Source organism: Branchiostoma floridae, chromosome 14 (genome assembly GCF_000003815.2).
Source record: "Branchiostoma floridae strain S238N-H82 chromosome 14, Bfl_VNyyK, whole genome shotgun sequence".
In the NCBI taxonomy this organism is placed as follows: domain Eukaryota; kingdom Metazoa; phylum Chordata; class Leptocardii; order Amphioxiformes; family Branchiostomatidae; genus Branchiostoma; species Branchiostoma floridae.
The window spans coordinates 1,281,245-1,296,850 of NC_049992.1; the positions used below are offsets into that span (position 1 = coordinate 1,281,245).

The window sequence follows — 15,606 nt, forward strand, 5'->3', positions numbered from 1 at the left end:
AATTGATTGATTGATTATTTCAGTGTTTTACTCCTTGGTGCAGTGTTCTGCGAATCCTAAACAATGCCAAAGACCAGAAAGACGCCGCCGACCACCACCGCATCAAAACCATCTGATCGGCGTGTAAGAAACTGGCACCATTTCAAACCTTTACTAGACTAAGTACTTATTTCAGGTTTTAATGGTTATCAATTGACTATTTCAGTGTTTTACTCCTTGGTGGAATGTTCTGCTTTCTCAACGATGACAATTGCAAAGGCCAGAAGGAACATCCATTTGGCGGGCAAGAAACTTACACCAAAAATCTGTTTTTTTATCTAAATCATTACCATCTATTACAGGTAATAATCTAGCATTATTAATTGATTAATTATTTCAGTGTTTTACTCCTCGGTGGGGTGTTCTGCTTCCTAAACGATGCCAAAGACCAGAAGGACGCAGCCGACCACCAGCGGATAAAAACCATCCGGTCAGCGTGCAAGAAACTGGCACCAAATAAAAATCGTTAATCACCTACACATCTACAAAATCTATTTCAAGCAATAATTCAACATTATTGATTATTTCCCAATCAGTGTTTTACTCCTCGGTGGTGTGTTCTGCTTTCTCAACGATGCCAAAGACCAGAAGGATGCAGCCGACCATCACCGGATAAAAACCATCCGATCGGCGTGTAAGAAACTGGCACCTTTTCAAATCTTTACTAGACTTACTTCAGGTTATAATGGTTATTGATTGATTTCCTATTTCAGTGTTTACTCCTCGGTGGAGTTTCTGCTTCCTAAACGATGCCAAAGACCAGAAGGACGCAGCCGGCCATCACCGCATCAAAACCATCCGATCGGCGTGTAAGAAGCTGCGCAGATATCAGCTGGTGAAGGAGGGAACACCTGAAGACGCAGACTCTGTGGCTGAGGAGGACAGTGTCGGGAATGAGATTCTTGAGGAGCTGTGCCAAGCTGCCGGCCAGCTCAAGTCCTGCAAGTGTCCTCGTAAGGAGTTATCTACAATTTTGTATTCATCATTCACTTATTCTGGTTAAGATTCTGAACATCCCCCACGAACAGTAACTGAGGCCTGGTCTGACATGAATTGTTATGTGGTAAATGCACGGTCACAAGCGACTGCTATATTATAGGTTGTTAGGTTGTTTTAAAGTCCTGAATGTGTCCCGGTAATTAAGGAGCAATCTATTCATCATTCACTAATAAAAATTGCCTGCACTCATAATTTTTTCCCAATTCGACCTATGAAACTACAACTGTGGTCCCTGAACCATTTTAAAATTTGCAATACAACAGAATACTTGTCTAGCTTTTCTAAGCTGTATTTAGCAAGTTACCAGACGGATATTCCATCTGGAATGATACTGGCACCAAATCACTCTGACTGCATTGTCAGGGCAATTCTTGATTTACTCCAAAAGAAGGTACATCATTACATGACATTGTACAAGACATTCCTTTCTTTCCCTTTAGCCCATGAGGAGTACTACGACCAGCCCGTCGGCCACCACAGCCCTGTCCCTGGGGACAACCCTGTACCAACATACGACGACTGCACAGGTACGTAACAACCCTGTACCAACCTTGTACCAACCCTGTAACTACACTGTAACAACCCTGTACCAACCCTGTACCAACACTGTATCAACCCTGTACCAACCCTGTACCAACACTGTATCAACCCTGTACCAACCCTGTACCAACATATGACGACTGCACAGGTACATAGCAATCCTGTACCAACCTTGTAACAATCCTGTACCAACCATGTACCAACCTTGTAACAACCCTGTACCAACCTTGTAACAACCCTGTACCAACCCTGTAACAACGTACGATGACTGCACAGGTACGTGGAATTACTACACAGTTCGATCATATAAATTATCTCTAATAAATTCCATTTTTATGCAAGAAAACATAAGGACAAGCCCTTCTCTGTGTGACATGTTACAGCAATGTTACAGCTGTGTGTGTTGTACTGTAGGTGTGTATGGAGTGCTGTACTGGTTTGGAGCGATCCATGATGGTGTGTATAACATCAAACCCTGGGGAACGGGTAGACCCTTCCCTGTGTGACATGTTACAGCTATGTTACAGCTATGTTACAGCTATGTTACAGCTATATTACACCTATGTGCGTGTGTGTGTTGTACTGTAGGTGTGTATGGAGTGCTGTACTGGTTTGGAGCCATCCATGACGGTGTATATAACATCAAACCCTGGGGCATGGACAGGCCCTTTCCTGTGTGACATGTTACAGCTATTTTGCAGCTATGTTACAGCTGAGTTACAGCAATGTTACAGCTGTGTGTGTTGTACTGTAGGTGTGTACGGAGTGTTGTACTGGTTTGGAGCCATCCATGATGGTGTATATAACATCAAACCCTGGGGCATGGACAGACCCTTCCCTGTGTGACATGTTACAGCTGTATTACAGCTATGTTACAGCTATGTTAAAGCTGTGTGTGTTGTACTGTAGGTGTGTATGGAGTGCTGTACTGGTTTGGAGCGATCCATGATGGTGTATATAACATCAAACCCTGGGGTATGGACAGACCCTTCCCTGTGTGACATGTTACAGCTGTATTACAGGTGTGTTACAGCTATGTTACAGCTGTGTGTGTTGTACTGTAGGTGTGTACGGGGTGCTGTACTGGTTTGGAGCCATCCATGATGGTGTATATAACATCAAACCCTGGGGCATGGACAGGCCCTTCCCTGTGTACTGTGACATGAAGACAGACGGTGGGGGTTGGACAGTCATCCAACGCAGGTAAGACTTACATTGTGCATATATACCTGGCTTACAAAATGCATGAATTATCAAGGACTACTTAAAACCAAAAAGCTGCAACAATATCAAAGCACCCACAAGTGTACCTGCGCTATGTACTAGTACTAGTACTATGTAAAAAAAATGTCACAAGGAAAATGTGCAAAGTGCCTGGCCATGGTAGCATGATGGGATTTGAACCAAGGACTATGGCTTCTGGGCTAAAAACACTGCAGCATTACCAAACAACCCCCTAACAAAGCCTAAAGGATTGTCCCATATTTCAGGTACAACGGGCAGCTGAACTTCCACCGTAACTGGGACGACTACAGGGACGGCTTCGGGAACCACTCCAAGGAGCACTGGCTGGGGCTCGAGAAGATACATCAGGTTTGTCTGTACATAGGATCAGGGGTCGTGAGTTCTAATCCCGGCTGTTGTCACATACCTAGGGAAGGGACGCTGTTCCTGCTATTAGGACAAGACTTGAAGTAAAAATAGCTATTGTCAATTGTGCTTGTCAAAAAGAGCTATATTAAGTACAATGAACCTGTGAATACTACACATAAACAAGAGTCTGTCTTCTCTGTCACCACCAGTGGATAATGCTGCATAGCTCTGTAGCTCATCTCATTCACAAGCTAAACTGAAACAAGATTACGTTGACTTTGACACCATCCAGGTGTTGTGATTTGAGACCACTGTCACTTCCACAAGGTGCTCTCCCAACAGAAGATCACTTTCACCAAGAGCTCTCCTAGAGGTCACCTTGAACTCACTTTTCCTGTCCCAGAGATGACTTTAAGTTTTCGAGTTACCCCAGCTGCTATCCCAGTGATCACTTATCCCTTCCCCAGGTGCACTCCAAGAGATGACTTTCACTTTCCCCTTCCCCAGGTGCTGTCGCAGGGCCGCTACTCTCTACGTATTGACATCGAGGATTTCCAGGGGGACCGAGCGTACGCGCTGTACGATGATGTCATGCTGACAGACGAAACCGATTACTACAGACTCCACATTGACGGGTTCGTTGGGTTATCAGTAATGTAGTTGGTTTTGCGTAACAAATGTAGTACACATGTTGGTACCTGTACATGCTCTGATGTACTAGGTACTACTCATTACTTAAAGGATTTCCAGGGGGACCGAGCGTACGCGCTGTACGATGATGTCATGCTGACAGACGAGACAGACTACTACAGACTCCACATCGACGGGTTTGTTGGGTTATCAGTAATGTAGTACACATGTAGGTACATGCTATGGTGTAGGTACTATTCGTTACTAAGGATTTCCAGTACGCGCTGTACGATGATGTCATGCTGACAGATGAGACCGATTACTACAGACTCCACATTGACGGGTCCGTTGGTTTGTTTTGTTTCACATAACTACTTTACATGTCAGTGTAACTGCCTTTAAGCATAACACACAGCTTTATAAAGCACATGATTGTATAATTATCAAGCTGGGTATTATTAAGACCAGACTGAAACATTTGAACCTACTCTGGCAATAAGTGTGGTGGTACAAGTAAGTTCTTCAACACGCCATTGGGCCCTCCAGCCCTAACCAAAGCTAGGTATTATTTTCTGCGAGGGTATACAATGTAGGAGTTAAGTGCCTTTCCAAAGGTGTCAAATGCCTATGGACAGACGTTGGGGCCTGCTCCAGGGATTTGAACCCAGAACCGTTACTCTAAGATTATTCTACGTCAACAAAGCCAATAACCACAAGACCAGTTGGCGCCAGATCAGCAGCCGCGTTGGGAACAATACAAATTAAGATTTGTAATGGGATGTTTTATCAGAACGAGAACCGGGCCTGCTTCCAACCCAGAACCGTTACTCTAAGATTATTCTACGTCAACAAAGCCAATAACCACAAGACCAATTGGCGCCAGATCAGCAGCTGCGATGGAAACAATAGAAATTATGATTTGTAATGGGATGTTTTACCGGGCCTGCTTCCAACCCAGAACAGTTAGTCTTACTCTTAGATCGTTCAAAAACAGTCAATAAACCTAACAACAACACCGCCATGCCGCCCCCAGGTTTAGCGGAAACGCGAGCGACTCGATGTCGTACAGCAACGGGCGCCAGTTCAGCAGCCAGAATGGGCACATTAAAAATTATGTGTAATGGGATCTTTTATCAGAACTATAACCGGGCCTGCTTCTAACCCAGAACCATTAGTCTTAGATCGTTCAAAAACAGTCAATAAACCTAACAACAACACCGCCATGCCGCCCCAGGTTCAGTGGAAATGCGAGCGACTCGATGTCGTACAGCGACGGGCGACAGTTCAGCAGCCGGGATGGGCACAAATTCTATTGGGCCTGCTAGCTAGAGATTCAAACCCAGAACCGTAGGTCTAACATATAGAATATCTGATCATTCTAAGTCACCAACCCTGACCACAAGACCACCTTCCCGCCCCCAGGTTCAGTGGAAACGCAAGCGACTCCATGTCGTACAGCAACGGGCGCCAGTTCAGCAGCCGGGATGTGGACCGGGATGGGAAGGCAGGCGGCTCCTGCGCCACCCAGCTGGCGGGAGGTTGGCACAATCTCTTCAGTTTAGATTCACTAAAATCCCTCACAAAGCTGTCATGCAGTAGACACATACTGGGACACTTTTCTATTGTGATTCTAATGCATGACTGAAGGATTCACACGTGAAACCATAATCTGCGTAGAAAAATCTGCTTATTAATAACTTACAATGTTGTAAATTACTTTGTTAAAGCGACCCGCAGGCTAATTGGAGCTTTCATGAACAAACAAAAGCTCAAACAAACTAAAATTTTGAATCCACTTCAGAAGATCCACATTCTCTTATGCAGAGAGTCCAACGCCGTAGCTAAACGCCTGTTTTGTGACACAACGTTGGACTCTCTGCGTAGGAGAATGAAGAACCATAGGTTACAGTGGACCCAATATCTGGAACAATCAAAGGCTAAAACAAACTAAAATCTTGACCCCCCTGCTGCAGGCTGGTGGTTCAACTACTGCAGTTTCTCCAACCTGAACGGCCCGTACTATCGGCCGGAGTACTACCGAGCCGGGTCTACCGGATTCGCACTCTTCTGGAGACACTGGAAGGGGTGGTAACGTCTCTTTCCTTCTTCTTTTGTGGTAAACATAACATAGTCCAGTGGTTAGCGGCCCTGCAGCCTCTAGTCCAAGAAGCCGTGAGTTCCATTCCGGCTGTGTCGCTCACCCGACATGCACACTACCGGAAGGGGTCACAGTCATCAGGACGGGGCGTGAAGCTGTGGCTCACTGTTCATTGTGGTTGTCTAAAAGATCTAGCTAGGGGAATTTTCCAGAAAAATGAAACTGTAAATACTGTACATTATGAGCCTCTGTCTTCTCTGTCACAACCAGCCAAAGAATATCTCTTCAGTGAGCTAAACTGTTTCTACGTCAAATCACTCCCTGCTCTTCAAGTGTGTTGGGTTCTTTTATGCCCAGGTACCATCTTCTGAAGAAGACCAAGATGATGATAAGGTCACGTGACTTCAAGGGCAAGATGGAACAGCTGAAGGAGGACCATCTTAGAAAGTAAAGGACCATCAAAGGAAGTATCATAGACATACATGTTATGTCATCTTATTTGGTACTCTATGGAAAGTCGAGCAGATTTCTTATGTGATGATAGTGAAAGCTTTGCAGGCTAAATCAACTATGCAACAAATGATATGAAGAGGATATTGAGGATGGACTGCATACATGTGTAACTTACAACTAAATGTAGCTAAGACTTTTAAATGAAACCTTTGGTTCATAATAAGATAACTGTTAGTGTTACTGTAACAATATTGAAGTTAAAAGTCACCCTGTACTATACGGCATTAGGATATAATAGCTCAAGTCTAAAACTGTAATATAAAAGTTTTAAACAAGTTGATAAATCCAACACGAAACCTTTGAAAGTTCTGCATTTCTGCAAGACCAAAGTACACAAATTGTATGACAAAATAATGTCACTCGCGTCTGCTGTACAAATGGTGCCAAGAAAGGGACTTATTCTTCCATTCTGAATCATAACCAACTCCAGCCCAGATGGCAAATAATCCATCACTGCTGACAGGTCGGGATTATTATTGATCATTTATAATAGATTTCTGCTCAAACGGCCGTCCTAATCTATTTGATTGTGAATGATGGCGGCTCCATAATTCTGTCTGGCAGCTTTTGGCACTTTTTGATTTGCTTTTTGGCAGGATTGTAGAATTTGTGGAGTTCCAGTCTATAAAAGTTGGTCATAAAAGAAATAGGACTGCCAAAAGCTGTTATGACTGATATTGACCCAGCCTATCTTTTATCACTTATATTGTACTATGTTTATTATAGTTTGTGTATTGGGGCTCCCTTCGGAGTCAGTCTGGCTTGACTGAAGGGACTACCAAACTGTTTACAAGATCAAATTTAGATGGATAACTAGGTCACCAACATTACTATATAATGATAATGGAAGACTATTGCACCATGATTCTGATTGAAAGTTCACAACTCAACAGGATCAAAATTAATGTACATACTATTTAATTGTAGCTACATGTATACTTAGTTCAGTATTAAGACTGGACAGAGATGTAATGAGCTTCAGGCTGCATACTACTAACCCTGCATTTAGAAGAACACCACACACAAGATGTGAAATGTAGTATGTATATCTCGGAGTTTAGCCCAGAACAGGAGGCTCAATAAAGTCAACTCAAAGAGTAAACAGACCAGACACTGTAGTGTTTGTGTACGTTTGTTTGTGTCATGATATCACATAATGGGCAAACTGCCTTTAGACGTAACAAATCAGTTTTGTAGCTTGAGAGGTCCAGTGCATAGTGCCCTTGCCGCAGTCCTTAATCAGGAGGGGACGTTAAGCCGTGGTCCACTGTTCATTGTGCTTGTCAACAAGAGCTAGGAGAATCTCCCTGGTACAATAAACCTAGGGACCTAGGGATCCTTAAACCACAAGGCCATCTTGCCAGTCAAATGTTCAGTAACCCGTAGCCAACTCTCCATCAAATGTCGCTCTGGTTCCCTGTCCACACTGGGACCAACATTTCCATGCAGGAATATGGCTGCACAGACACCCAAGAACTCACACAACCAACCCAGATGGATGACATGACAAAGTGGTCTTTGCAAAGTAACGGACAAACATCACGTGTATGTGTTCTGTGTGCTGTAGCCTGTACATGACAGTCACTATATTAGTGCACTCACCCACACACTCCGGCAGCAGCTTGTTCCTGATGAACCACATCACCACCTGCAGGTGTTGGGAGATCAGCGTCACCACTGTCAGCTTCGTCTCAAGGTCCTTTAGGCCTGCAGGGACAAAAATCAACTATCAACATGACTGTAGATTAAGAAACACATATGTTAGGCACTTTCAAAGGGTCTCTCTGGTTCAAAAGTGATTCATTGCATGTATCTATTTTCCTACATGAATCGACATGAACTTGACAAGAAAATGGTCCAAAATGAAAGAGAAACTTTTGAGATTTCAAGCAGAAATCTGAAGCCACAGTGTCTACATGTACCTTGCTCAGTAACTGTTGAGGGTAGAAGTCAGGGGTAAGGATTTGGCCTACCTTACTTATTGGTGCTTGCTGGCTGCAGTGTCAGTGTGAGTGTTGAGGGTTAGTGTAAGGGTAAAATGTACACATTACGTACCTTGCTCAGTAGTTGGAGCCGGCTGCAGGGCCAGTGCCAGGGTTAGGGGGGAGGGTTAGGGGTGCAGGTTAGCGGATGATGTACCTTGTTCAGTTGTGGGTGCCGGCTGCAGGGCCAGCATTAGGGAACTGAAGGTTAGTGTTGAGGATTAGGGGTGAAGGTTAGTGGATGATGTACCTTGCTCAGTAGTTGGTGCAGGCTGCAGTGTCAGGGTTAGGGTTAGGGTTAGTGTACATGTAAGGGTTGATAGCTAGTGTATGACGTACCTTGCTCAGTTGTTGGAGCCGGCTGTAGTGCCAGCGTGTGAAACACTGTCACCATGTGGTTCAGCTGCAAAGCATGATGGTCCAGCAACTGCAAGGTCTGCTGGTCTAGGATGCTGCCGGACCCATCGTAGAGCGGAACACCTGACGGGACAACAACAACATAAACAACAACAACATCAGCTTGTGGCACGGACACTTTCAGTGCAGAGATTGCGTTCTAGCAGAGTTGCTGTTTTGCTGGACTAGTTTGATTACTAGAACAAGACATTCAGGCTTGGAGTCTCTATAATGGAAGAAAGCTCAAAACATGTTAGGGTGATCTCTGAGTTTTATTGATCTAACGCCACATGAATCGAAGTCAAAAAACCCTGTTTTAAAAGCAGATCACTGAGATAATGGTTAGACAATCTCTTGCTGAAAAAAATGACTGCAACATATCTGAGAAAGAAGGAAATAAATGTGTGTGTTCCAACAAAATCATTATGTAAAATTTATACTTTGCATCGCATATAAACTGTATACACTGTACAGGACTTACATGTTTTGTCGAGGGAAAACTTGATGGAGGCGACTTTGTTCCAGGCCCAGTCCAGCACAGTCCGAAGGGTGCAGCCAGCATGGGCATACTCTGTAGGGAAGAGTACATGTACATAATTATACAGTGTGTATGTGTAAGATTTACATTCACATTATATAGTCTGGAGCAGTCAGGTGCAGCCAGCATGGGCATACTCTGGAGAGGAGGGTACATGTACATACATGTGTAAGCTGTACATTATACAGTCCGGAGGGTACAGCCAGCATGGGCATATTCTGTAGGAGGGGGAGAGTACATGTCATGTAAATATAGTGTAAGATGTACATTCACATTATATAGTCCGGATTCTGCAGCCAGTAGTATTCTAGAACTTCGTAGAAGGGAGGGTAAATACACAACTTGTGGACATCATGGTGTGATGGGGTTAGATTTACTGTCACATACATTATACACTTATAATGGGTTTGTCTGGCGTAACTGCAGTATGTTTGGCCCAGAAGCCAGAGGTCCCGGGTTCAAATCTTGTTATACTTGTAAATTTTTACAAGTATACTACCCGGTAGTCTATTTCACTGGCTGACATCTCTGTTATTAGGATCTTTGATGAGGACCTGAAACTAGCATAGAAGACTTGAAGACTGACCTCCTTCGGCCCACTGTGTGATGCAGGACGTCAGGAACCCGACCAGGTTGTGGTCCAGCGCTACACTCAGCAGGGTTTCTCTCTGGGCAGTCTGGGATACAAAATACATTTTGAATTAAATACAGCATTAAATTTTATACTTCCAACTGCACACTTCCTGCTCACTCTCTTACAGATATCACTCAGTAGGGTTTGTCTCTGGACAGTCTGGGATACATCAAAATATGACATGAATACTGTTTCATTTAAAGTTGTGGGGATTACTTTCGCGGCTTTATGTCATCAAAGCTCTTTTAGCGGAAGAACCATTTTTTTTTTTTTTTTTTTATTCACATTTCTTTAAAGAGGATGAGACGGAAAGCAGACCCTGCTTATCAAGGTCTTCTCCTCATGTACATAGACAAAATAAAGACACACATACAGGACTACAAAACGCTAAATAACAAAGGCAAGAGATAATGATAACGACATGAAATAAAACAACAAGGAATCAAATAACAAAGTGACGTGTAGCTGGCATACAAACTTAGAAGTAATCAAATAAGGTTATAAATCAACTTAAACAACCTGTCTATTGAACACAAGACATAACTACATGAAAATAAACAAGGAATCAAACAACAGAGTGACATATGGCTGATAAACAAACTTAGAAATAATCAAATAAGGAAGAACCATTTGTTTTTTATCTATTAAATACAATACAAAATCTTTTATATTTTCTTTCTTCTAAAAAAGAGCTAGATTAAGTTCAAGTTGTATTATCAAGACTGTTTTTGTTCAATACAAAATTGTAATTAATCTTTAGATAACTACAAAAGTCACTCCAACCTAATATCACGACCATCTTTTTACATTCATCATTGCACACACAACTGTCTATTTTTGTGAAACTACTACTACTACATGTACATCACATCATACACACTCACAAACACAACACAAAGTGAAAGGATTGGATACAGAGTAGCCTGATTTGGTGGTGTGATGCGATGTGATACGATAAACTTGTGATTGACAGTGCTACAGGATGCGGGATGCAGGTGGATTTTAGCTGTGTTTGACTTTGTTGGATAAGTTTTAGTGACCGTTACTGACATAATGTAGATTCAGTGGTGCCCTTTACCAAGCTGCTCACCCATGTAGTGCATTAGAAATTTTTAGTTATGGGGATTATACAGTGGATGTCCCAATGCTTTTGTAGTTGGGTTACCAGGTAGGAGGTGGATGGGTAATGGAGTGAAACGAGGGCATATACTTAATATGCATACACCATAGAGCCAACATGCTGAAGGTGTTACAGACATGTAAGAATTCTTCTCTGACCAATCATATACTGGAAAGGTTGGAGTGTGAGTAACTGACTGGGGACACCCTTCCACCACAGATTTTTATAACTAGTGTACTAAGTAGACTGGGGCTAACATAGCATAGATTGTAGGTACAATGTAGAACTACCTAATGAAAGTACAAATAGAAAGTAGTAGTATAATGTAAACTCAACAGTCACCAAATAAAGGGGTATAGATCGTGGGCAAGAAGGGATTGGATAAAGACTAATATTTCGCCTTATAAGTTATGTACATGAATGGATTATTACATCAAGAGGGAGGGAGGGGGTGTTAGTGTTGATATTTTACCTGGTCCCCCTTGTCAGTCTTATGTTGGGCTGCGCTACTGGCCCGGCCCTGACTGTAAACTCTGTGCAGCTGAGGACCAGGAGACAGAAGGGAAACAAACATTGCAACAGAAACATATCACAAAGGAAATCAAAGGGGCCAAATTATACAGAAAATACACAGAAAATTCTCTTGGCTTTTTTTAACCGTCTATCCCTCTGCATTTCTTAGCCTAGTATCCAGCCGTAATATAGCTCCCGTCTCTTCTCTCCTCAATTTCGAAGAGGAGAGAAGAGACTCTGGAGCTACATGTATATTACGCTGGATACTAGGCTAGTATTTCTCCCTTTGTGGAGAAACAGTCAATGGAAAGATACAGAAGGAAACAACACTGCAAAGGAAACAGACAAAATCAAAAGGAGTAATGATGCAGGAAAGGCACAGAATATTCTACTTAGGCTAGCTTGCATTCATTTCCTTCTTGCTCGCTCATTTTCCCTATTTCTCTTCACCTCTCTCTCTCTCTCTCTTTGTAGAAAGACATCAAATGAAAAATACAGAAAGGACACAACATCGCAAAGGAAATCAAAAGGGCGGAGATGGCTGTCCAGCATAAGGGGGCCTTATACACCAAGTGCTAGTTCACAACATGTGGACATGTACAAATCTATGACTCACCACAGCCATGTTAGCGGACCCCTCCATGTTCCTTGGCAGCAGCCCTGCGGCCAGACAGGCTCCCACGTGCTGATGGGGACTCAACATGGCCGACGGGCCCTGCTTACACAGGTCAGACAGAGCCTAAAGGGGGCAAGGGCAAAGTTAAGGTCAGACAGCATCTGCAGAGGTCAGGGTCAAAGTTGAGGGTAGACTGCACTTGCGGGGGTCAAGGTAGAAGTCAAAGTCAGACAACCCATGTAAGGGTCAAGGTTAGGATACAGGTCAGGCAATCCCTGCAGGGGTCAAGGTTAAGATAAAGGTTAGGCTAAAGGTCAGACCATGCCTTCAAGGGTCAAGGTTAGGGTCAAGGTCAGACAATGCCTGCAAGGGTCAAGGTCAGGGTAAAGGTAAGTGTAGAGGTCAAGGATAATGTGAAAGTCTAAGCTAAAATCAGGAGGTCAAAGATTATCAGTGTACACCAGATTAACAAATGAACATTCATTTCCTTGATAAGTATGGATGCGATTGTGTGAGGATGAACTTCCGTACATGTCAATGTTTAGACATGGGAGAAGACTGGAACCCTCATGTTACTGTAGCATACCATTTCCCCCCTACTCAGCTATGGTACAGCCCAGTCGGGTCTACTTTGTATGCAATTACGTCTTCTAATTCTTTTTATCATATTACAGAACATCATTTTATACCAACCATCATTTCTTAAAAAAACATGCCACACTATAACAATCTGACGTTGCTGCCAAAAGTCAAGTATATGATGATGTTTTCCCTACCTTCTTCTGTAGCCCGAGAAACTTGCAGTGCACCAGTCCTGTCTCCATCAAGCAAGCAGTGGCTACAGGTGTGGGGGAGAGTCTTATATCATCAACTTTGCCACAAAACAAAGTCAACTTTTCAGGTGTAGGGGACAGTCTCAAATTATCAACACTTCCACAAAACAACATCAAGTTGTCAAACACTGACTAAGCATCTTAAAGTGTAGAAGCTGTCACTCTTCCAAGACACTTGAACACTTGTAAGCATCCTTTTATTCTTCCAGACCAGGTTTGACTGCGTAAAACTAGTTCAGTGGTAAAAGGCTCACTGACATGCGCACAATGGACGAAATTGGCACTAACATATACCTTCAAAGTGCATGAGTTTGCTTTTCATATTTCTGGTTTTTAACCATACTTAAACCTCATCCTGGCGCAAAGCATTGATAACAATGCAAATTTCACAATGCTATCTCAGCACTAAAAAGACGAACAAGAATACCAGGATCACTGCAACCTAAGATATAAGTGATGAAATGAAACTTACAGAAGCTGAGCGCTGAGGGGAAGTAGAACTGGTCGGGAGCTGGGGTGACGTTGGACACAAACCTGGAGATGGACAGGGGGTCCAGAAACAGGTCCTGGAATAGAGGAAAATCTTCACATTAACTTCAATACCAAGGACAGAGACAACCTCAGCACCACATTTTCAGTACCATGGAGAGAGTCATTTCAGTACTAAACAGAGATGCATCTTCAGAATCAGAATCAGAATGATTTATTTGTACAACTCCGCAGCCTTGAAGGCTGAATTGTGTGGTACATTACACTTCAGAACACATTTTCAGTACCATGGACAGATACCTTCAGTACCAAGGACGGAAATATTTTCAGCAATGCAAAAAAATACTTATTTATCTATTTATTAGGAAATGTGACAAATACATTACACAGACTCACAGGCAGCATTGCTGATAATGGAGTCTAAAAAATACTTTTCTGTACTTAGGAAGTTACGTTGCTTTCGTTTGTATTGTAGTATATGTAATCATAATGGTATGAAAGAAAAACACATCAATCTATAAAAAAATGAATAAACATTGTAATGAAACAACAAGAATTGCCGGTAGACAGGGTTGGAATAAAACAGAGCTGTATCCATTAAGAGTACTTCAGACTGTGACGAAATCCCGTGAAAAACAGACCTGTGGCCAAAAAAGCTGAAAACGTGGAGCTTGTTCCAGCTTCTAGTTTTTCCTGCGTTTTGATTGGATCCGGGAAGACGATGTGAACGTGCCAACGAACACAATAAGTCTTATCCCTTAGGGTAAGACTTAATGCATTAGAGGGAAGATGTCTGAGGGTGAACTTCCGTACATGCCAGTGTTGAGACATGGGAGAAGACTGGAACCCTCGTGTTACTGTAGCATACCATTTCCCCCCTACTCAGCTATGGTACAGCCGGGTTGGGTCTACTTTGTATGCACATTCCCCCCTACTCAGGAATGGTACAGCCCAGTCGGGTCTACTTTGTATACAAAACCAATGACTTCTCTCTTAGATATTAACTAATCTTACAATGACCTGTTCAAGAATGCCTTTAACGTCAATAACACCTGACATGTGTATATGAATGACTAGCCCTGTATCAGCATTAACTTCCAATATGACAAATTCGTGTACTATCTCTGGAAACATATCAGAATGTTCCAAACTTATTAGTGCAAGTTTTCCATACCAGCATGACGTCAGGAGATGCAGTTTCCATGACATCCTCCAGAGAGAATATGGAGAAGAAGGGACAAGGCTCACCGAGGTCCTCTTGCAGTCTGTGGAGGAAGTGCAGCCACGCAAAATATCATTCTGGTTCATTGAACTGTAAATCTCAGTCTAAAAACTGAAAAATCTAGTAAAATTGCAAAATGTACTGAAATTCTCTTTTATTGGAGAGTTTTATTGTTTTGGACATAAAAACTGCCCAAAGTTTGGAACAAACATAAGTGATAATATTTCTAGAAACATTTTCAAAAAAAGGAATTAAAGTTCAACTTAAAATGCAAACTGTGTGTGGTACCAATATCTACTAATATGATTCATTTGTTGTGACCTGCATCTGATCTGTGATAACCGTGATGTATTTGCACACTTAAACAAATTCAGCACCTGAAGACCACAGGCATCTGCGCGTGGTACCATCGGTTGATGTCGAACACAGCAAGGCTGCACTGGGACCGAGACATGGGGTCCACTGTAGCGCTCTCCCATACAAACACAGCAACGCTCAGGTCTGGGCCGTGCAGAACTGGAATATAGAGTAAGAAGAGTTACGACCTACAAGCCAGGATTTCAGAACAGCAAAGGGTTGCTATCTAAGTTTGCAGGCTCTCTGGCAGAGTAAGGTGTGAAAATGGAGCCAGCTGAATGCAGCAGGAATCAGGGTCCTGTAGACATGTACTATGTAGGCTGTTCATTACATTTTTCAGGACTCATTTCCCATACTGTATACTGAGAGAAACAAAACATTGCTCAGTAATCATTTACCAAAAGATTTTTCTCTCATCACAATCAAACATGGCGCCTGCTACTTTATGAATAACCATGGAGACAGCAATCTGGTCCAGGTTATTGACCTTATTT

At 42.8% G+C, this 15,606-nt stretch overlaps 1 protein-coding gene and 1 long non-coding RNA gene across 2 annotated transcripts in view; both read right to left on the reverse strand.

Moving 5' to 3' along the window:
* The window catches only part of LOC118430825 (protein ELYS-like), a 28,735-nt gene extending 15,825 nt beyond the window's left edge, over positions 1 to 12,910 (reverse strand). The window contains exons 1-7 of the mRNA XM_035841856.1: positions 12,905 to 12,910; positions 12,212 to 12,334; positions 11,555 to 11,623; positions 9,915 to 10,005; positions 9,272 to 9,361; positions 8,734 to 8,874; positions 8,015 to 8,119 (exon numbers count right to left, since the gene is read on the reverse strand). Coding sequence (XP_035697749.1) covers positions 8,015 to 8,119; positions 8,734 to 8,874; positions 9,272 to 9,361; positions 9,915 to 10,005; positions 11,555 to 11,623; positions 12,212 to 12,334; positions 12,905 to 12,910 — 625 coding nt within the window. The remainder of the gene's footprint in view (positions 1 to 8,014; positions 8,120 to 8,733; positions 8,875 to 9,271; positions 9,362 to 9,914; positions 10,006 to 11,554; positions 11,624 to 12,211; positions 12,335 to 12,904) is intronic.
* A 73-nt stretch (positions 12,911 to 12,983) lies between these two features.
* LOC118431149 lies at positions 12,984 to 14,801 on the reverse strand. The gene is made up of 3 exons (XR_004832941.1): positions 14,708 to 14,801; positions 13,517 to 13,610; positions 12,984 to 13,049 (listed from the first exon to the last, which is right to left on the reverse strand). It is a non-coding gene; the product is annotated as an uncharacterized LOC118431149 (long non-coding RNA).
* Between the last annotated feature and the right edge of the window lie 805 nt (positions 14,802 to 15,606).